The sequence below is a fragment of the Brassica napus genome, chromosome C3, assembly GCF_020379485.1.
Source record: "Brassica napus cultivar Da-Ae chromosome C3, Da-Ae, whole genome shotgun sequence".
Taxonomy (NCBI): Eukaryota; Viridiplantae; Streptophyta; class Magnoliopsida; order Brassicales; family Brassicaceae; genus Brassica; species Brassica napus.
Window position 1 is genome coordinate 8,723,547 of NC_063446.1, and position 23,173 is coordinate 8,746,719.

Sequence of the window (23,173 nt, forward strand, 5' to 3'; positions counted from 1 at the left end):
GTGGATGATGTGGTAGCTGATGTGGCGACTGATGTATGATGTCGCCAAAAAAATATAAGTCGTGTATGTTTTGGCACGACCATATAAGTTCAGGTATGTTTTGGCACTGCTATATAAATCGGGTATGAATTGAACATATTATGATATGTTGGGTATGAAATGATCATTTTTCACGTCCAGACTGTGAAGTGAATGTAAAATGTTGCCGGAACGACCTAACTTGTTCTTTAGAAATATTGGCATTTACGAAGTAAAGAAAAGTACCAGTAATAGCTAAACTTATCAGATCTATAATCTCTACCCTTTTTTAGTTTAACAAAGGTAACCTTTCTATTTTGTCCCCAAACTAATAAATTTTGGAGAAGCATGAATCTATAACTTAAACAACTGATTAATTGATCAACTAACTTCACGAGGACTCACCAAGCTGGGTTTTTGGAATTAGACCATGGATACTAATGGGAAAGCATTTTCTCAGGTATTTTACGAACTTACGTTGAGATATTGTGTTACTGTGTGCAAAAAAAGAGAGAGAATGTAATGTCTAAACACTCATAAAGTAACGGATTTTATTGTATAGCAAGAAAGTTTGAAATAATGGCAAGAACATCAGACGATCAAACTTAGTAAATATACCAAATGTTTGGACCGGTGATAACAATTAAAAATGTTGATAAAGTTTAATATTTCTATAACATATGAAGACCGATCGTCTAACCCTAAGCATTATCCTAACACACAAGAAGGGGAGATGAAAAATAACAATCCGAGGACACATAAATTTACGTTAATAAACTCATTCAGTCAGTAGTGGAAACCAAATTTGTGAGACATTAGGCAGATCATGACCTACATCATGATAAGTTTAAAGCAAATGGCGAAAGAAGTAACAAAAAGTAGATAATTGGGTTTGATGCAGTGAGCTAAAGAACAAAAGCAAAGAAAAAGAGAAGCAGTTTGTCATATCAATGGCTTGGTGTGTGGTATTAGATTGAAGAGAACCCTTGTTTCATCTATTTCCGTAAGGACCTGAACCATTCTTTCTAGCTAAGAGATTCCTCAGAATCCAAGCATTTCAGAACATAATAGTCAGACGGCAAAGGTTCCGTAAGGAAATCCTCTTTCTTGTATTTTTCCCTATCCTCCTTGGCTCCATAAGATCAAAATGGTCGATAATATTTCAACTGGTTCCACAATGTAATAAACTATAACGACCAAGTTTGCTAAACAAAACCAGGTTTACTAAACAAAACCTTGTTTACTTAAATTATATCTCTCAAGCAAAGCCTTTCCAATTATTTTAATCGTGTATGTGATTTCATATACCTACTTATGTAACTGAAGCTATGGTGGGTGTTGTAGATCTTGCTGTTGACTCCGGCGATCACATACAAAAGGAACGAGTTATGTACGAGATGAAGCGTCGCTGGAAACTGAAGAACGAAGTGTCGCCGGCAGATAATTCCGGTGAAATCTTGATAATGTTTAACACGTGTATGTGATGTGTCAAGTTGTTGTAATATTGGGCTTGTATAATGTTTCCTTCATGGGCTTTAATACAAAACTTGGTTGACAAAAAGAAAAAAGAGAGGATAATTTGCGAGAGGAAACCTTAACAAAAATTAGGGTTTCAAATCTCTTATTTTCTGGACGGTCCAAAAGTTAGGTTACTCCTTTAGATCTTAAACGACTGGGAGATGAAAGCTGCGAGATTGGGAAGTGAAGAGGTTATATCCAGATAGGATGAGTCACCTACCTGACGATTTGCTCTTACGAATCCTCTCACTGGCTCCGGTAAGAACTGCAATGTCCACAAGCTTATTGTCTAAACGATGGAAATATATGGGCCAACGCTTGTGTATGACGAAACATGTCCTTACATTGGTCCCCTTGGATTTGACCTATTTTGTGGTGTGTCCTTGCCTTTACAAGAAGCTCTCAAAACCCTAAATCTCAAACTTGGGAAGTACACCGATTCCATAGATACTCTCTTATTAACAAACATCCGCTCCAATCTCCTAAAGATGACAATCAATTTGAATTATTTTTATAGTTATTACACTCGTATCACATTCCCAAATAACCTCAATGTCTTCAAAACACTCCTTGTCTTGAAACTTCAAGGTAGAATTGTCCTGGACGTTGTTGATTCTCCTGTTTGTTTCCCTTCCCTGAAAATTTTGCAGCTCATTTGTGTGAATTTCCGATGCGAAGAATCTTTCACAAGACTTTTATCGGCTTGTCCGGTTCTTGAAGATACTCTTCCTCCAAATACTTTCCAATCGTGACCGTTTTTTGTTCAGCATGTCAGTCCCTTCTCTACAGAGATTATCCATTACTAAAGAATGTGCCACTTATGGTTCCGATGAACCAAGACTTGAGATAAGCACTCCTTGTTTGAAATACTTAAAGATCTTTGAATGCAGAGGTTATTATAACTTTCTTGAGGATATGCCTAAATTAGTTGAGGCAGATGTATCAGTTGATATGTCCAAAAATGAAAAGCTTCTAAGAGTTCTTTCTTCAGTTGAGCATCTTGTGATATGTTTATATCCTTCAATCGTAAAACCCTTTAAATCTTTATTTTCCCACAATCTCGGTTTCATTTTCTCTGAAGATATCATTTGCTTTCAAGATTTAAGTAACGTTGCTTTTTGTGTCTAGGTTCTTGATCTTACGGATAGTTTAATCTTCAACCGGCTTCTTCATCTTGAACTAAATGTTTGCAACAGTTTTCGCTCTAATCTACTTCTGAGTTTGCTGAAATATTTTCCTAATTTACAATCTCTCAATCTTGGCCACCTAAGTTCACTTTTGTCCCGCCTTTGTCATCAGTTTCAAGAATTTTAAATTGTTCTAATGAATGCCTTTTATGTTTCCTAGACATATCCTGAAGATACCGAGGATCAACTGTACTGTTTAGGCTCGGAACCGAGCTCTGTTCCTAAATGCTTGAGCTTCCATCTCGAGAGTATTCAGTGGAGAGGGTATGCAGGAACACTAGATGAGAGAGAAGCCGCAGCTTACATTCTGAAAAACGCTCATCGTTTAAAGACTTCTACGATCAGATTACATACAACGTGCATGGATAATGGTCAGATTATAATGAAGGATTTGACATCTATGTCCAAAGCTTCGGCCTCATGTCAGCTTGTAATCGAATAATATAAATTTATTTCCGGGAAATACATTTTGAATTTTAAAATTGACTTTTCATCAGGATTATCATACTTATCTAAGTAAAAAGGTATATGTATAATATATATATATATAAAGGTATATAATATATATATATATATATATATAAAGGTATATTATATTGGCATTAGAGAAAAAAGTGTATTTTTTGTTGCCAAAAGAAAACAGATTAGTCTTTTCCTATAATAAGATTCCTTAGAAAATAACAGAAGTTATTATAGCTTTCTAGTTTTTTTTAAGACGGCAATACCACTGCTCTGAACATCTTACACACAAGTAGGAGAAAATTATAAGGTTGTCTTTTACCGGGTTTTGTACGGTTAAAATTTTAAATATTTGTATTTATAAATAACAAAAGTTCTCATCCGTGTTTTTATACTGCAGAGTTGATTTTTCCAAAAATTAATTTAATGAAAATGTAAATATTTGATTTGAATTTTTGTTATATTTATATACCTAAAAATATTGTGATCGTGCATTCTTCTGATCTATTGTGTAAGTAGTGATAAAAATATGTAGTTTTTATTTTAGTGCATGCTACTAAAATAGTACATTGGGGTTAATATATTAGTTTCCAGGCTTTCAAGCCCATATATTAAACAAAAGTACTAAGCCTAATTATGTTTGTTAAGTTTTATCTGCTTCACAAAGTGTATTAGGGTTTTAGCTCTCCTTCATTACCTATACAATCTTTCTCTTTTCAATCTCTAGTCTAGTTTCAGAGCTTTTTTTCGGGGGCAGAAATGTCAGCTGTAAAACTAGGAACAGAAGATGTTACGTTCTCGGATATGATCAGTAATTTACCAGACGATTTGCTCATTCAAATTCTCTCATTAGTCTCAATAAGCGAGGCAATGAATACAAGCTTACTCTCTAAACGATGGGAATCTCTGTGGAAGATGATGCCTGTACTTAAATACGTTGAAAAATCTTGTCCGACCATGACTTCCCAAGGATTTGTCGAGTTTTGCCGCAGGTCGTTGCAACTACATGAAGCTCCTGTTCTCAAAGCCCTAACTATCAAACTACAGTTACAATCTGTTCCACTTATACTCAGTAGTTTGCCTGAAACAGTCTTCCAAAAACTGGTCGTCCTGAAACTCCACATGATCCGGTATCTTGTATTTGATGATTCACCACCACGAAGATACTTTTCAGCAGGTAAACCATCGGTTTGTTTCCGGTCCCTGAAAGGTTTGCACCTCAGAAGTGTGAGTTTCTGTGACGAACAATATTTCTGCAGGCTAATATCGGCCTGTCCTCTTCTTGAAGATGTCTTCTTCGATACAGTTAGAACTTGCTCACCCAAAACTATTTTTCTGCCCCCTCCTCAAAAGAGACTCGAGATAAGCACTCCTTGTTTGAAGTACTTAAAGATCAAAAACATCACTGGTCGTCTCATATTTACAAAGGATATGCCTAATTTGGTGGAGGCTACCCTTGAAGTTGATCCTTCTCAAACTAGTGATTTTCTCCGAATTCTTACTTCGGTCGAGTTTCTTTCGATACATTTATATGCTAATGAGGTAATCCTGGTCTTGTCTTATTTGAAAAAACTATCACTCTTTTCATTATTTTTCGTAATTCTTGTAATGTTTCTGACGTGCAGGTTCTGCTTCTTGCCGATAAAATTTCTCAGCGGCTTCTTCGTCTAGAACTATGTATTTACGGCAAAATTTCGCGTAATCTGTTATTGCATTTGCTCAAACATTCCCCTAAACTACGAGTTTTTAAGCTTCAGGAGATACATGAGTTGCTAATGGGGCCTGCATGGACAGATCCATGTCAGTTGGCTTATTTTAAAAAGTTCGATGATCCACCACCTTCAGTCTGTAATCCGAGTTCGGTTCCTGAATGCTTGTCATTCCATCTACAAACTTTTAAGTGGAGATGCTACAGAGGAACAATAGAAGAGAAAGAAGTCGTTCGTTACATCCTGCAGAACGCTCGTTGTTTAAAAACCGCTACGATCTATGTATCTTCATGCAGGAAAAAGAAAGAGCGACTGAAGATCAAGGAGTTGAAATCTATGCCTAAGGCTTCAACTTCATGTCTGCTTGTAACTCGACGACGTTCTTCTTAGAATCTTTGTTTTAGCTCTCACTCACAACTACAATTTGATGATGTGAATCCAATTTTAAAATTTGTTTCAAGAAATACATTTTGGATTTTAAATCTTTAAGTCCTTTTAAATTGATTTGATGCATTAAAGTAAATGTAACTGATGTGACTTTAACGTCATAGAGGTTTGTTGGGATTATAATATTTTTTTTTTTTTTTTTTTTAACGTAACCATATTTATTATTTTTGCCATAACCGAAATTATGCAGTTTTTAGAAGCCGATCACAAAAGTAAATGGAACATAAAAGGAACCATAACAACAATAAGAAAGACATTTCCTATTGAATAAAAAGATCGTAACCAGAGATAATTCTAGCCACGTCTACCACGATTCCCACGGCTTCGGCCTCGACTCCCCCGTCCACGGCTTGTGGATTGCGAATGCATCTCCTTAGCCTTTGTAGTTGGTTTTACGGGCCTTTCTCGCAGGATTCTTTTCCCAAATGGTGACATGTAATCCATCGGCTCTGAATCATTATCAAATTCTAGAATATCTTCTTCGTCCTCCTCCACATTGAGCAAAGAAGCAAATTTGTTAGAACCCAAGTCAGGTTCATCGAGACAAGCTCCATTGCTGGTGCTTGTATATTCTGGAGAAGTTGTAGTGGCTGAATGATGTTGGGCAGGCTCCTGAGTTGGAGTCTCAATTGTGTCGTTGATGCAGATAATTGAAGGAGAGGTACACATGTTCTCAAGTAACGTGATTGACGCCAATGAAGACATGTCAATCGTAGGGGAAGATGAAACAATAGTTGTGTTGAAACCTGAGACTACCGGTGAAAAATCTACCTCAACAGCAGCAGATTTAACAAAAGAATCCACTTGGCAGCTACTAGGTTCATCAGCAGCTTTAACCTGATCCATCGACGGATGAGAGATAGCATTTACCTTAGGAGATGAAGCACCCACGCTTGTAGGAGATGCAGAAACATCCACAACCACCAATACATGATCCTTTGCTGGAGTAGTTTGTTGAGATGTGGACAAACATCTCTTTGCCTTGTGACCAAGATGACCACACTTCTCACACTTGGAAGGAAGCCAAGTGTATTCAACATCGATCATGGAGTAGTTCCCTTGCTTATCCCATGCTGCGACTTTTTGAGGAAAAGGCTTATCAAGCTCAATTTCCACCAAAACTTTTGCTTCTCCTAGCATAGTAGGATCCAATCACGGCTTGTGGGACAACATCGGTTCTCCCAAACCTGAAGCAATCCACTCTAAAGCAAAGATGGAATAAAGCTGAGCAGGAATGTTTTTAAGAGTAGCCCACAGAGGAATCGAAGTGATTTCTGGGAGAGATAAAGATTCCTTAGAATTCCATGTTGCTACAAACATTAAACAGTCATCAACATGCCAAAGACCACGCTCCATGCTCCATGTTGGGATTGTAATATTGTATCAGCATTTGTGATTTTATAGAATTTCTGAAAATGGAGATGTTTCGTTTCTCCTTTGGTTGACAAAAAGAAAACAGGGGAGTTTCTTTAGGATGATGTGATTCCTACGATAATATGAGAAGCAACGATAGCGTTATAGTTTTTAATACCATTGCTCTGAACGTGCAAGTAGGAGAAGGACCTAAGAAATTTTTTTTTTTTCAAATTTGCTTGTCATTATCATATTCATTATCATAAAAGAAATTAAATATGACAAGGCTTAGTGAAAAATATGATATGTACAATCTTAATGATGAAGATTTTGTTTATTAGTAAGATTTTAAAAATGAGATAATAACATTTCGATACATACCATATATGTAAAGCATCTACATTACTATTGTTAAAACATAAAATATAACTGAAAGTATAAGAAAATATCCACATCAAATTAGTATAAAATAGTAGCCAATTTAGTATAATATCTATATTTTATCAAACTATATGTAAATATATCTTAACAAATACAAAACTAAGTTAATTTTATTGACTTAAATATTATGGAAAGTTAAATACAGTAGAATTCTATAAATGAATATTCAATAAATAAATAAACCAATAAATTAATAAATTTCATTGGTCTAAAATGGGTCAGTGTAAAATAAGACATTAAATGATAAGATAATAAATCTGTATGAAATCTTATGTAAATAAATCATAACTTTTTGGGCAAAGAAATCAACTTATACTTAATTTGTAAAAATATCAATATTATGAGTGTTAAAATAAACTATTGTTATTAAACATATTTTCATATAAATAGCACAATACTAAAAGGGCAATATACTCTATTGTGAGGGTGTCCACGTCACTTTAAAAAATTGGCCAATAATGAAGCTTCATTTGGCCACGTCAGTCTGCAATTAGTCAACACAAAATTTTCGCGGGTCAACTTAGTTATTATGGGCTTCTGATTGTCTGTGTTATCGTGGCTCATCATTATAGCCCAAAATACATATCATTATACAAAATTAATTAATCACAGCGGCGTAAGTCAACCTAGCCATCTGTTACTTCTTCTTCATCTTCTGCCGTTTAGAGTATGCTCCAAATCGTCGATCTCTGACTGTTTACTTCGACAAAGTCGCCGCCTGTCAAGTTGATTCACTTTTGTTAAAGTCGGGATGCTAATCGGCCTTCACCTGCTTCTGATCGAAGAATAGGTATGACCTAATCTTCTCAAACCCCTCGATTTAACCTTAACATATATCACACATCCACACATTGCTTTTGAACCAGTCAATCGGAATCGAAATGGGTGTTTCAGAAATGCATTTGGAGTAATGGCGAGTGCGGCGTCTTCTTCGTTAGTCGAGAGAGTGCTGAGTGCTGACGTTTCGGCTGAACACTGGGGCGTGCGATCGGACTTCGGCGGTTACGCTTCTGAGAGAGAGACGTTAGGTAAGGCTATAGAGGAGATGGTTCCGAGTGGCAAAGGGGATAAACCATTTTGGGCGCGTGGGATCGGCGTGCTGGGTTACTCGCTGAATGCATTCTGGTACGCTGAGGACCCGAACCGGAGATCTCAGGTGGTAAGGATGAAACTGGAAAGAGATCAGACTCTTAAACTTGTGGCTGCAAGTGTCTCTCCTTATTCCAGCAACTTATATAGTTGCGTACGCAGATTTGCTTACTATTATTGCGTATTAAGCTATATTATATACTTTACTATTAATTTATTTAAATACTGTATTGAAATGATAATCTTTTTCTGATAAATAGTGGTTATATATGAACATTAATCTCTGCAATTAAACAGTGCTATCTAAATTGTCTGCTAAATGATGAATGGACAAAATAAGTCCCAAGGTGTATTCATATTCGATGACAAGGTGCGCAACTATATTTCTCCAATATTTTTATCCATCATCCATATTTATTTCTTCTATCTTTATTTAGTTTTGACAATTATTGTTTGTAGGGGTCCGGCTACAGAAGTAAGCTTCAGCTTAGGAACTAAGGAAACCAAAGTTGTATTTTGTAACTATACTATGTTTTTGGAATTATGTTCATTGGCGTAATTTGCCGTTAGTCGGTAAGATTTTACTTGCTTTTTAACCTCTTTTTCTTAGTGATTTTCGAGATTGGTAAAGACCTATTTAAGTTTTTCCTGCGTTCTTTGTCAATTCCTCTTCGAAGTGTTTTGCAAGTTGTGACTTAGTTCTTCGTTTCAGAATTATACGTAGATTACTGGTAGTTTTATAGCTTAATGGACCCTTTTAATAAAAGGATTGATCTTTTTAGGAAAACATGTAAAGTGGATTCAATTTGAATAGGTATGTAATTTATTAATCCTCAAAATGAATTGTTTCTCTAATTATTATTTTTCATTTCAATATTTTGGTGTAGCTTTATCGAATTACATATAAAAACTCATTTGTATACTTCCATATGTATTCAACATACATACAATGTACAGTACAACATCTATAAATTAATAATATTGGGACTTTGAAATTTTATTAATTTATAGAGATATTAATTTACTAAAAATTTCTTTTTTCAATTTTTTACAATTTTTGAATATTCTTATTTATAAAATAAACAATATGTTTATTCTACCGTATATACATTAATAAAATTTTAGAAATTTGACTTTAAATTTTTTTATTATATTACTTGGTTTATATTTTTATGTTTTATATAACTTATATGTGGTTTTCCGATATAATTTTACTAAATATTATCAAAATATATTGAAATGTTATGAAAAAATAGAAGTATTTTTATTGTGAATATAATATCAATAATATAATATTTGGTTTGTACTTATATGAAATGTATATATAGATATATTATTAATTTATGATTTTAATGGGACCATATATTTATATAGGATTTTCTAAGAACATATTATTTTTTTATTTTATCGATTTGTGTCATATTTGAACCGGCCGAACTCGGGACCAAATTTTTTTTTATTAATTTATAGAGAGTCTACTGTAGTATCAAATAATCTCATAAATATTGATGAACTTCAAATCTATAAAGTTTTAACTAATATATATTATTATAAATTAAAACATTCATTCCTTCTTTTAAATATAATATATTTTTAAAATACAAGTCTAAAAATATAAATTTCTTTAAATTAATAACTCTATAAATTAATAAATTATCATTGTTCCAATATTATTAAGAGTTTTTATTGTACTATTAAATTTCCGAAGTTAAATTATATACTATAATGCAAATTATGTTCAAGCGACTATGAAATAAAATGTAATACAAGTAAAAACTTTAAGATAAATTCCGGAATAAGTTGATTGTATATTTGTGATGATTAAATTCAGGCACAAATAGTTTACAAGTTATTTTTTTAAAACAAATTATTAAGTGAAACTCATAAGTATCCACTAACAATTATATAATTTTTTATTTAATTAATATTTAATTTTAAGATCTATTAAATCACAAAATTCAACACTATTTTTCTCTTCAAAACAAAATAGTGAAGAAAAAGAATTCAGTTAACTCTAATACCAAAATATTTTCCTAATAAATTCAGTCACAAATAGTTTACAAGTTATTTTAAAAAAATTAAATTATTAAGTGAAACATATAAGTATCCAGTAAAAATTATATAATTTTAAATTTTATTAATATTTAGTTTTAAGATCTGTTAAATAAAAAAAATTCAATACTATTTTTCTCTTCAAAAAAATGGTGAAGAAAAAAAATTCAATTTACTATAATACCAAAACGTTTTCCAATCCAGTAATATAATTTAAAATATTTAGTCAAAAGAATATAATTTAAAATACAGAATGGTGGTAAAAAAGGGGTAGTTCCAAATAATAAAAAAACGGATGCAGTACAAAAAAAAATAAACAAGAAAGATATACACTCTATTTTCTGTAACTCTATCAAAATTTAAATTATATTCCCACATAAACCGTATGAGAACAATATAAAATCACACAAATAAAACGATAAATTAGGAATGGTCTTAATCTACTTAGATAAAAAAATGTATTACTATTATCAGTTTAGTCATTCAAAAAATAGTAATAAACATAAAACCAAACAATAATATGGAGAAATGATTAGAGTTAAATTTCTTATTTTAAAAGCATATAAACAAGAAAAAATTTTCAAAATGAATAAAATTTATGAATTTACAGATATTATAGTACATATCAGTGGTAATAAATATATGCTAACTCCACGTCATATATCTTTAAGAACATTTCCAATATAAAATTTCATTTTTGTTTCTAAATAAAGTAATTTTATAATGGAGTTGAATTTACTCCAACCATGCTCTAAAAATAGAGTGAAAATAAAGTAATGAACAAAAAATAAAATAATTACTCTATTTATCAAGTTATCCATGTTTCCTCTATTATAAAATGAAAAATAGAATAAGTTATAGCATTTCTTACTCCAAATTTCATTTTGAAATAAATTATGTAGTAGAGTTGAAAATGTCATAAGATCAACAATATACTTAGCAAACAGTACAGACAGATGTTATAAGGCAAATACACTGTATAAGGAACACATCTCCAAAATTCATATGCAAAAAAATAGAAGTTGTTAAGGTTGTTTATGAATAAGTAAGGGATGTTACATTCACTCTAATACCTAGAAAGAACAACTCTCTTATTTTAATAGACTTCATCAAGGTATTTTAGAAAAGTAGGTATTTCTTCAGTTATAAATATGGTTTACAATAATGTAACCAATTGTTTTTACATACATTGTGTCAGTTGAAATTTTGTATTGAAAATTTAATTTCATTTTGTTTAACCAGAATAATAATAATAATAATAATAATAATAATAATAATATTTTTTTAAACAATGGGCAGCGTAGACCAGTTTTTGATAGTACTTAAAAAAACCATATGATACAAAAGAGTAGAGAAACATAACAATGAGTCATAAGAAGAAATGTAGATATTTGTAACGATTCACCAAACTACTCTAAGAAAACCATTGGTTCAGTTTCAAACCTAGGTACTCAATCGCTGCAATAAGTTTCCTTTCCGTTTTAGAGCATTTTCAACTTCAATTTATATTTTTATTCTAAAATAAAATTAAGAGTAAAATGATCTAATTTTACTTTATTTTCCATATATAACAGTGTAAAAAGTAAGTTCATTTAAAAAAAAAAAGATATTGATTCAAGATTTAAAGATTTAGCTAAGTGAATTTGATTAGTTATCAAAAACTATTATCATTCAAATATTTATCAAACATATAGTAAACTATTTTTGAAATAGAATACATTTATAAAAAATATTTATATATTTGTCTGAAATGAAGCTAAAGTCATAGGTGTATAATTATGCAGTAAAATACACAATAGTTAGAAATAAAGTGAAATTCATCAACCTAAAGAATCACAACCAAACATCGCTAATTACTGTCATTACATTTTTTTGCATATTTTATGAATATTTTAGTGAAAAATAATCTAAATCATTTTTAAATATAAAATATAATAAAACATAATCCGCGCGTAGCGCGGAGAAAAGATCTAGTACAAATAATATGCGACAAGGAGGAGTAACCTTGACAAAAATTAAGGTCTCATACCTCTCCTTTCCTCTACGCTCCAAATATTAGGTTACTCCTTCAGATCTCAAACGATGAAAGCTGCAAGATTGGGAAGTGAAGAGGTTACGTCTCCAGATAGCATCAGTCACCTACCTGACGATTTGCTCTTACGAATCCTCTCATTGCTTCCGGTAAGAACTGCAATGTCCACAAGCTTATTGTCTAAACGATGGAAACCTGTGTGGAAGATGATGCCAATGCTAGTTTATGACGAAACATGTCCTTACATTGGTTCTCTTGGATTTGACCTATTTTGTGGCGTGTCCTTGCCGTTACATGAAGCTCTCAAAACCCTAAATCTCAAACTTGGGAAGTACTCTGATTCCATAGATACTCTATTATTCCCAAACATCGGTTCCAATCTCCTAGAGATGACAATCAATTTGAATTATTATTATGGTTATTACACTCCCATCAAGTTCCCAAATAACCTCAACGTTTTCAAAACACTCTTTTTCTTGAAACTTCAAGGCAAGATTGTTCTAGACGTTGTTGATTCTCCCGTTTGTTTCCCTTCCCTGAAAATTTTGCACCCTCACATGTGTGGATTTTCAATGCGAAGAATCTTTCACAAGATTTTTATCGGCTTGTCCTGTTCTTGAAGATTTCTTCCTCCAAAGACTTTGTAGTGGTGGACGTTTTTTGTTCACAATATCAGTCCCTCCCCTACATAGATTATCCATTACTTCAGAACCTGCCTATTATGGTTCTGATGAACCAAGACTCGAGATAAGCACTCCTTGTTTAAATTACTTAAAGATCTTCGATCGCTGCGGTTATTATAACTTTCTTGAGGATATGCCTAAACTGGTGGAGGCAGATGTATCAGTTGATATGTCCAAAAATGAAAATCTTCTGAGAGTTCTTTCTTCCGTTGAGCATCTTGTGATATGTTTATATCCTTCGATGGTAAAACCCTTAAAATCTTTTTAGTTTTTCCGCAATCTCGGTTTCATTTTTTTGAAGATATCATTTTATTTCAAGATTACGTAATTTTGTTGTTTTTTTGTGTATAGGTTCTTGATCTAACGGATAGTTTAATCTTCAACCAGCTTCTTCATCTTGAACTAGACGTTTGCAACAGTTTTCGCTCTAATCTACTTCTGAGTTTTCTGAAATATTTTCCTAATTTACAATCTCTCAAGCTAGGCCGCGTAAGTTACACTTTTGTCCCGTCTTTGTAATCAGTTTCAAGAACTTTTTTTTGTTTGTTTCAGTTTCAAGAAACTTGATCTAATCCGATGCCTTTTATGTTTCCTAGACATATCCCGAAGATACCGAGGATCAACTATACTGCTTAGGCTCGGAACCTAGCTCTGTTCCTAAATGCTTGAGCTTCCATCTCGAGAATATCCAATGGACAGGCTATGGAGGAACACTAGACGAGAGAGAAGCCACTGCTACGATCAGATTACAAGCAACGTGCATGGATGATGGGCAGATTATAATGAAGGATGTGACATCTATGTCCAAAGCTTCGGCCTCATGTCAGCTTGTAATCGAATAATAAAATTTATTTTTCCGGGAAAATACATTTTGGATTTGAAATCTTTGAGTTGATTCTTAATATTATATTAGCATTTGAGATTCTATAATAATTTTTTTTTAGATTCTATAATACGTTCTGAAGACAGAGGTTTTCGTAATTTTTAAGTTTACAAAACGAAAACAGAGGAGTCTATTTCCGATAGTATACTTAAGTAGATATCAGAAGCTACTATAACTTTCTAGTTTTTTAATTCCACTGTTCTGATCATCTTACGCCCAAGTAAGGGAAAGGCATTATGTTTGTACATTGCTTTTGTCTTTTTCAGAGTCCCGTCTTGTTCAGAATTTAGTCGAGAAAAAATGAGACTATTTTTTCTGGCTTCATGTGGGTCTGGAATGGTTTAATTTTTTTAAATATATGTGGTTAAGTTTTTTCTTTGATGATTCAACGTAAATCTCAGGTATGGAAAGGTCTACAAAAAGACCAGTGTATGAATAGATCATTTCTCTGAATAAACAAATGGACCATAAGCAAGAATTCATGTTCGTATGGCTGTCTAGAAACAATGTGTTGTAGATAAATAATTAGAAATGAATTGGTGTTCCAAGTTTGTCTCACTTAAAAAAAAAAGAAAAAGAAAGTTTGTCTCACTTGACCACAACGTTCCGCCATTTGATTATATATAGTGGTATATAGAAATAGATTTAAATGAATTGTAGACCATTTATATCATTAAAATGTATTTATTTCTTAGAGTATTTCCAATGTAAAACTCTATTTTTTTTTCTAAAATAGAGTAAAAAAGAAAATATAATATAATTACTTCAACTCAACTTCATATCTCATTCTATAACAGAGTAATGAACAAAAAAATAAATTACTTCATTTATGGAGTAAACTCTATTATAAAATGAGATATGCAGTTGGATTTGAGTATTTCTTATTCCATACTCTATTTCATTTCATTTTTAAATAAAAAATAGAGTGGTGTTAGAAATGCTCTTATCAACCATACAAAAAATTTAAGAGCTAAGCGTGCTTTTTGACACGAAATAATAAAATATGAATAATTTATCAGAAAGCAAATAGAAAATCAGCATTTGCAGAACATATAGTTTAAAAACTTTAAAATGGCTTTCTTACAACAGTAACTGAGTCACGACATAAAACTATGTAACACAGTTTAGTTAATCAGCCAAACCGGAAAACAAAATTTATAAGTATGAACTATTGCTTCTGTTGGAACATTTTGCACACTCCATGTCAAATGAAATTTTCTGTTATTTAAAATTGTTTTAAACGTCGTTATAAAATAGTTAAAAAATCTATAGAGATTGATATTAAATATTTACCGCTGCAATCAGCTATACACATGATTTTGCAAATAGTTTTAGAACAAAGTAAAAAAAAAACAGTCAAACTCTTAAGTAATCAGTATGGTCAAAATTTGAAGACCTGAACTTTTGAAACCATGCTTACACCAAATCTGTAACAACCAATCTCTGGGATCATATCATTATCCTACAAAACTTACATTAATAATCATTGAATGCTTTCCATCCAATTAAAGAACAAAGTTATCAGTTAATCCCAAAGAATGTCATGAAACAGAGCAAATCTTCTATATCATTCCTAAAGAGTAAAGACTCATCGTCCTAATTTATCAACCTTCCCAACCTCCACATCTAAGCAGTCACCGCTGCTTCCACCATCCACAGCCGTGAGCTCCTTAGCCCTTACCGCCTCCAGTTCCCAATCAGTCCCACACGTCGCCACCATCATACCACCCACACACGACATCTGCGCCGCGAGCATCCCTAGCCAAAGTCCCTTGAATCCAAACCCAAACCAAAACGCCAAAACCATTCCCACCGGCATCCCAACCACATAAAACGCCGCCATATTCACATTAGCTCCGATCCTCGGCCTCGCCGACCCTCTAAGAACGCCGCAGCCCGTCGTCTGAGGGCAGTTCCCAAGCTCGCAAAGGCCAACGATCGGCAGTACCATCGAAGTCAACTTAATGATCTCCTCATCGTCCGTGAAAAGCCTCGCCCACATGTTTCTGACCGAGACAGTGAAAGTGAGGGCAGTGAACCCAAGGGCGATGCTGAGACCGAGTCCGACAACGGCCGCTCTCCTCGCTCTCATTGGTCGGTCCGAGCCCAGTTCGTTCCCGACACGTGTCGAGACACCGAAGCTTAAAGAGCTAGGGAAAATGTAGACGAGAGAAGTGATTTGAATGAGTATCCCCATTGAAGCAACGGTTGCTTTAGGGTTTATGAGAAACCCACAAAGCAGAATCATAATCTCATAGCACCACCACTCGAGACAAACCGATACACAGCTCGGTACCGCGAGACTAATCAGCTTCTTCCATTCTCTCATACTATCTTCAACCTCCTCCTCTACTAAAACCTCCTCGTTGATACTTACCTTGTGCTCCACGAAACGGATGTAGATGAATAGAAAGACGACAAGGTTGAAATTTGACAAGACCCCACTCAAGGCGATACCTTTAATACCAAACCCGAGATACGAGACAAAGAGAAACGTGATGGGCAAGTGTAGAACACTCGCGACGGCCGTGCAAACTGATAAAGGAAGAGTCTTTGCTTGCGTCCTTAGGTAAACTCTCAATGGATGTAAGAAAGACTGAGCGACGAGGTCAGGAACAGAGTAAAGAAGAAAGATGTGAGCTTCAGAGGCAAGATCCTCGTCCTGTTTCAGCATTTGAAGAATCTTCTCGATGTTGATCCAAAGAAGTGAAACGGGGAGAGATGTAAGGAGGAGGAGGACGATTCCTCGCCGGATAGTGGCTGTGACGAGGTTATAGCGTTTTGCGCCGAAGGCTTGAGAGCAGATTGATTCGACGCCCATGGTTAAACCTGAGAAGAGGGAGTAACCGGTTATGTTGGCGAATGCGAGTGCTAGGGAGCCTCCGGCGAGAGTGGGGCGGCCGAGGCCGCCGAGGAAAAACAGGGAGACGAAGGAGCGGAAGTAGAGGAGGAGACCTGTGAAGACTAATGGGAGAGAGATTTTGGCTATTGAGATTGCTTCGTTTGCGAAGTGGGTGAGAGGAGCAGAGTAGTTTTTATTTAAATGCAGTTTTTCATGAGGAGAGAGCTTTTGTAGTAAAGGTATTGTACCTTCATCTCTGACAGAACTTGATTTATACATTCTGTTTGTTAGTCAAATGTCTGAGAGAGAAGAGAGAGAGAGAGGGAGGATTTTGGTTGTGAAGAAGATATGTGTTAAGCCGCTGGCTTTATATAGTAGAGAAAAAGTGTTTAATATCATTTGTGTTTTGAACTTTTTTTTTTTTTTTTTTTTAGTCAAAATCTATTCACACACGCTTGATTGGAATTATATTAACTTAAATAACACGGAACATAGTAACAAACCGAACAAGGGACGGGTCAATTTCTCATGTTTAACATACCACTAGACGAGTGGGAAGTAAACCTATTCAATAGAAACTTCTTCTCTCCACTCTACATCATTTCATGTTCATATATGTCTAACTTTTCAAAGTCGCAAATTTACACGCGGTGCGCCCCATCAGTTGAATTAGAGTCAAGAGCCAAATGGAGTTTGGAGTTATATGACCACTCAAAAAGGTATGAATAAATAATAAAAATAAAAAGGTGCAATGTAACACCTTTTGTGAAGTTTTTTTTTCACAAATTTTGGTCCCATAGTTTTTTTTTTTTTTTTTGCTTTCATTTCTTTGTACTTATGTTGATGTTTCTAATTTAATCGTAACTTTTTTTTTGTCGGAAAGAGAATTCAGGAAGAGTTGTAGTACAAAGAAAATGTTAATCAATTAAGAGATGGAAGTTAGTTAATATGCTTAAGTGGGATTGGCTGGTTGGACGTTGACCAGGAAAACAGTGTTCAAGCAAAATACTGTTCAACACTGGAGAAAAAAAGGGAATTTTGTTTTGGGACCAAAAGCAATAAAGGAAGAGAACTTGTAATTTGGGACAAGAAAAAAAACATTATGCTGCTACATTCCTATACATTATTAAGAACTATTTTTTTCAAAAATTATTCATATCAAATGATGCATACTGATGTTTTCTAAATCATCGTAGATAAGGGGTTGGTGTCCAACGTCACAACATAAAGTAACTAATATTGCATTTTCTGGCTTTGCTGTAAAGCTTTTTGATGCATTCAAGTTCTGTCTCAAATCTGTTGTTCCATTTAATCATGAAGATTTATCTATCTTAGTGTCTACTGTTTTATGTTTTAATTTATATTTATTTTTGCATTGCCTATTTGAATTAATGAAATTAAAGTTTGTACAAAAAGTTACTTCTAAATTACTATATGAATATTTATTTCCTAATGTATAAATTCTTAAAATTCTAATTTAAGTTATACTAGATCTTGTGCGGGTGGTTATTATCATTTTTATTCATATAAATATATTTTTAGCATGATTAGAAGTATATAATATCAATATTTACCATATTACTAATTGTTGCATATAGCATTTCAAACACCACATTTTTAATGAAAATGAAATATATATTTATATTGTAAATAAAAGGCATGAAAATATTTTCTACATACGCAATTTCAGAGGAAACATAAGAATATCTATATATATATTTAATTTGTTTTTTTTTAAATAGAAAATTTAAATATTTATACAAATTTCATTTAAAAGGTGGTCCAAATAAAAAAATCAAACATGAGATAAATCATGACTTCTGTTTTAATAGTATGGATAGATGTGTTATTCAAGAAATGAGTAAACTGAAAATAATTTTTCAAAAATAAAATACTTCTATAAATTTCATTAGTAATTTGAAATTACCATTTTTATTCGTTTATATTTCTATTCATATTAATGGAGTAAATTTTTGAGAAAACTATTTATATTACATTTTCATAGATTCTGTTTTATAAACTAAAACTTAATCTTTTTGTTAAATAAATTTTAGTTACTGGTTTTAAAAGTTTGGAATATATGGTTTCTAAATCATTTTAAAATAAGATACTTATGTCATCTACATCTTGAAATGGGTCTATTAATAATAATAATTATTATTATTAGCAGGTATATTTTTTGTTTGGTTTAAAAGTAGATATAGAATAAGATGGCGGTATGTTTATATATATGTTTTCATATTTATTTCCAATATTAAACCCAATCTAGTTTTGAAGATCGAACACAATAGGTTTATTGTAAGAAATTCTGTTTTTATCTGTCAGTGTGGTAGACAAAAGAATATATCATCCCCTATATATTAAAGGAGAAACATTTTTAAGTTATGACTTTGTAATCAGTGCTTAGGTGTCAGCTCCACAGGGCTTCTCAGAGTCTCTAATTAAAAAACTTAGATCTTACTAGAGAAAATACATTTTTTGTTACACTGAACCTCCCTTACCATAATTACACATTTCATAACATTACTAATTAAAAACGTGGAAGCAATAACTAACGTGCATCCTCTATATAATTATAATAACTGCCTAACCAAGTCACCTTTACAAAATCATATAACAGTTTCAAGTTTATAAAAGTTATCGTGCATGCTTTGTTACTACCATACGTGTTTATATGGTATATGTTCTTAGTATTTCTTTGTCTGGATCAAGAAAGTTTCTGGATTTCAACCTTAAACATAGTTAACGTACAATCTATAACATGTCTGATTTACATTTATAAGTTATTGTCGTTGTCATATAGTCATTTTTTCGTTTTCTAAAGTCTAATAATGTTTGTGTTCGAATTTTCTAATCAAATTATTTTCTGTTATAGTTTATACAATCGGGCTTCAGTAATAAATATAAAAGCCTTCTTAGACTGCGGATGCTTTGTTTTTTTGGTCCTTTCTAAACGCAATTTTCCCTCCGTGTGACAAGCATTGATCTCAATAAGCCTTATTGTCCACGTTTAGCATTAATAACTCATAAATTGTTATTAGTGGCATTTATTTTTCTTGGAGTATTGTCCAAGTTAACGCATTCAATTTTCCATTATTACATGACATTAAATGGGTCAATAATATGGTACATACATCTATTACAATGCGGTAAGCTCAATATACAAAATACATTATTTCCTTAATAACAGAGATGCTTAATTTACATATGGCGCTCGACTTAATTTATATATGGAAATTTAGATCCGCTTAATATCTCTAGGTTTGACTATAAAAGAGGTGACCCGTTCTCTGCTTTTCTTTCATCATTCCTCTTCATCTCTAAAACCCAAAAATACTCCGTAACAACTTTCAGACTTCTCTAATGGCCGGCTTTAACCCAGTTGCTTATCTGAAACCCTTCAAATCAATGTGGAAGATCAGGGTGAAGATCATACGCCTTTGGAAACAGTTTACTGCTGCTGGTGGTTTAACAATAGAGATGGTTCTTATTGATGCTAATGTGAGTTTTTATAAAACTCTATTTAATCGTTTCTTTTGGTCTGTTATGTCCATATTTATTTTGTACTTATTCTTAATGTCGTGTATATTTATACAGGGTGATAAGATTCATGCAACTGTGAAGAAAGAATTGGTTAACCAGTTCGATCCCTTTCTTGCTGAAGGGAAAACAAAGATGATGATCAACTTCTCACTAAATCACTCATGTGGCTCCTACAGAACAACAAATCATCTTTACAAAATCAGTTTCCTTGCGACTACCCGTGTCAAAATCTGTGAGGATTTGCCAAGAGCTATTAATGGGTTTCAACCTGTTAATTACCGTGAGATTCTTGATGGTACACTCAACTCGGATCATTTGGTTGGTAAGTAATTATTTCTGTCAGTTTTGTTCTAGCTATTATTCTACGATTATAATTATAATATAAACTCCCGTTCTGCAGATGTCATAGGCCAGGTAGTGGAAGTTAGCCAAGTTGATGTGTTGTCGGTGAATGGAAAAGATACCCAGAAGATTACTTTGGAACTACGTGATCTTGAGTAAGACAATTATTCTAAACCATGATCCCTTTTCTATATTGATTAGTACATACCAATTTTGAGTGTATATGATTTCGTTTTGATTTATTTTGCAATTTTAACTATTATATTTTTTATTTTTCGTAGGGATGTTCGTCTTCCACTTGTGTTGTGGGGAAGCTTTGCTTCTGATGTGAGTAATGCGATGCAGACCCGTCGTGATGAAGCACTAATTTGTGTGTTGAGATTTGTGAAGATAAAAGTATGGAAAGGTACGTATATTTAATGTCGTTTGTTTTGTATACTGCTATGTATATGGTTTATCTTTTTTACTAATTCATGTCCATCTTTGTGCAGATGAATGTAGCATTTCAAATGCGTATAATGTTTCAGATGTCAGTTTGAATCCATACATGACTGAGGTTGAAGAGTTTAAATCTAAGTAAGTTATAAAGGGAGTGTGAATATATTATAATGATAATCCTTTCCATGTCTTACAAAACTTTATTTTGTATTACTTTTGATAGGTTACCAAAAGATGAACTTTGTTTAGCTATCGTGGAGTCCAAGCCAGTAGGCCAAGTTCTTGGTGTTTCGGACAAGGATGATTTTTTTGTTCACACCCCCAGGAAGACCATTGCTGAGTTGTCTGAATCTAGACAGGTATATACATATATATTTAAAAACAGATTTTGTTTACATTTGTTTTGAACAAAATGGTCTTCTTACTATACTATTGGATGTTTGTCATGATAGGTGGAGAAGTGTATTGTCATGTGCACAATTGCAGCTATTGATTCTGATATGGGCTGGTACTATTTGAGTTGCAAAGTCTGTTCAAAGAAGGTTGTGCAAGTGCCTAACGACACTCTTGATGATGGAGAAGATGAAAACGAATTGATGTTCAGTTACTATTGCAACAAATGCAAATGTTACAACCCTAAGCTTCTCCCAAGGTTGTACATCTATGAATTCCTTTCGTATATTGTTTCTCTTTCCTTATATTTACTCTTGCATTTTTTATATGTAGGTACAAGTTGCATTTGGTTGTGCTTGACAATACTGGAAATTCAAAATTTCTCTTGTTTGACAACCTTGCATTACAGTTGCTTCATCAACCTTGCATTGAGCTTACTGGACCTATTAGTGATGAGGTTCTTAATCTCGAGCTTAATCCATTTTTTATTTACATGCATTAATTGTCAGATATTTACAGTAAATGTTTTTCCTCTTAACATTTTATAGATTCATGGGCCAGATGTTATACCTCTTGAACTCCAAAACTTAGTGGGTAAGACGTACCTCTTTAAGATTCAAATTGAAAGAGAGAATTATGTCTACAAGCATGAAACCTACAAAGTGTTGAAGATTGTCACCAACCTTGAAATGATTTCTGAATTTGATCTGCCGGCGTCCCCTAAGGTATTTCAACGGATGTTACTTATAATGTTGTCGATATTGTCTTGTCTAATGATTAAATAGTGTTTGAGTTACTTTTTTGTTTATTTAGGTGCCAAGGCTTTGTTTAGCTCCATCAACCTCTGCCCTTTCAGAAGCACCAGAGGTACGTGGGACCTGTATCAGTAGGTTGGACATGTATCAGTAGGTTGTATGCAGTTTTGTATTTGTCAGTTAGATAACCGGGGTTAATTTTTTATCAGGGATCGCTCATGTTATCTGGTGGTTCATCAGAGGAAGTTAGTCCAACTGAGCTAACTCCATCTAAAAGGAGAGTGTCAACAGTTGTCAACTTGGAGGAAGAGTTTGATCGGAATTCGGTTACTAAAACTGCATGCACTGTTCGAGTTAAGAAGGAGAAGAGTGAGAAAAGTGGCTAGGAGTAATCACGTGGAAAAGTGTTAAGAGGCCTTCAGTTTTTTTTTTTATGTTTTGGTGTTTTTCCTTTTATGGTTTTTTTCTATAATTAATGCGGTTTTTTGTTTCCAAATTTTGTTTACGGCATATGGTTGGTACCATTATTATTAATAGAAGGCCTCAGTTTTATGATATTTTCGTGCTTTGACTCTGATTTCACTTTTATCATTGTCGATTGTTCTAATAAAAGTTCAGGCCATGACACACAAAAAAAACATATACACTCATTTCTGGATATTTCAGTTATTTGTCCATTTCGCCATAAGTTCACTATATTTTCTTAAACAACTATTCGTGTTGTTGAAGTTGGAACTAACCTGAAAGTAATTTGCATAAGGAAGGACAGTAATTCTTCTGTCCATCATTGCCTTTCCGCCAAAAATTGTCCCTCTGATAAGTACATTTAAATGGAGTTGTTAAATCAATATCTTGACCAGAAGGTAAAGCACCCGTATATATATCAAGATATAATGGATTCTTTTAGTAATGAGGTCACATAGGACACACAGGAAACACAGACAAAAAGTCTTATATATAAATTGAGAATTATATTAACATCAGGTGTT

At 33.2% G+C, this 23,173-nt stretch overlaps 4 protein-coding genes and 2 pseudogenes across 4 annotated transcripts; 4 read left to right on the forward strand and 2 right to left on the reverse strand.

Annotated features, from left to right (window-relative positions):
• The first annotated feature begins 520 nt into the window (after nucleotides 1-520).
• LOC106387110 lies at nucleotides 521-3,210 on the forward strand (annotated as a pseudogene).
• A 117-nt stretch (nucleotides 3,211-3,327) lies between these two features.
• On the forward strand, nucleotides 3,328-4,876 carry LOC106387874 (putative F-box/FBD/LRR-repeat protein At5g56810). Its single transcript, XM_048752376.1, has one exon. The coding sequence runs from the start codon at nucleotides 3,942-3,944 to the stop codon at nucleotides 4,851-4,853; it is 912 nt and encodes a 303-aa protein (XP_048608333.1). The 5' UTR covers nucleotides 3,328-3,941; the 3' UTR covers nucleotides 4,854-4,876.
• A 756-nt stretch (nucleotides 4,877-5,632) lies between these two features.
• LOC106383855 lies at nucleotides 5,633-6,478 on the reverse strand. Its single transcript, XM_013823909.1, has one exon. It carries the CDS (start codon nucleotides 6,476-6,478, stop codon nucleotides 5,633-5,635), a length of 846 nt encoding a protein of 281 aa, XP_013679363.1.
• A 4,254-nt stretch (nucleotides 6,479-10,732) lies between these two features.
• Nucleotides 10,733-15,047, forward strand: LOC106387103 (annotated as a pseudogene).
• A 188-nt stretch (nucleotides 15,048-15,235) lies between these two features.
• Nucleotides 15,236-17,068, reverse strand: LOC106387949 (protein DETOXIFICATION 50). The gene has a single exon (XM_013827893.3). It carries the CDS (start codon nucleotides 16,990-16,992, stop codon nucleotides 15,460-15,462), a length of 1,533 nt encoding a protein of 510 aa, XP_013683347.1. The 5' UTR covers nucleotides 16,993-17,068; the 3' UTR covers nucleotides 15,236-15,459.
• Nucleotides 17,069-20,076: 3,008 nt separating this feature from the next.
• On the forward strand, nucleotides 20,077-22,570 carry LOC106386498 (replication protein A 70 kDa DNA-binding subunit C-like). Its single transcript, XM_013826333.2, has 11 exons — nucleotides 20,077-20,214; nucleotides 20,311-20,578; nucleotides 20,657-20,753; nucleotides 20,880-21,004; nucleotides 21,090-21,174; nucleotides 21,260-21,395; nucleotides 21,489-21,688; nucleotides 21,763-21,886; nucleotides 21,978-22,154; nucleotides 22,243-22,296; nucleotides 22,394-22,570. The coding sequence occupies exons 1-11, from the start codon at nucleotides 20,077-20,079 to the stop codon at nucleotides 22,568-22,570; spliced, it is 1,581 nt and encodes a 526-aa protein (XP_013681787.1).
• Nucleotides 22,571-23,173: the final 603 nt, after the last annotated feature.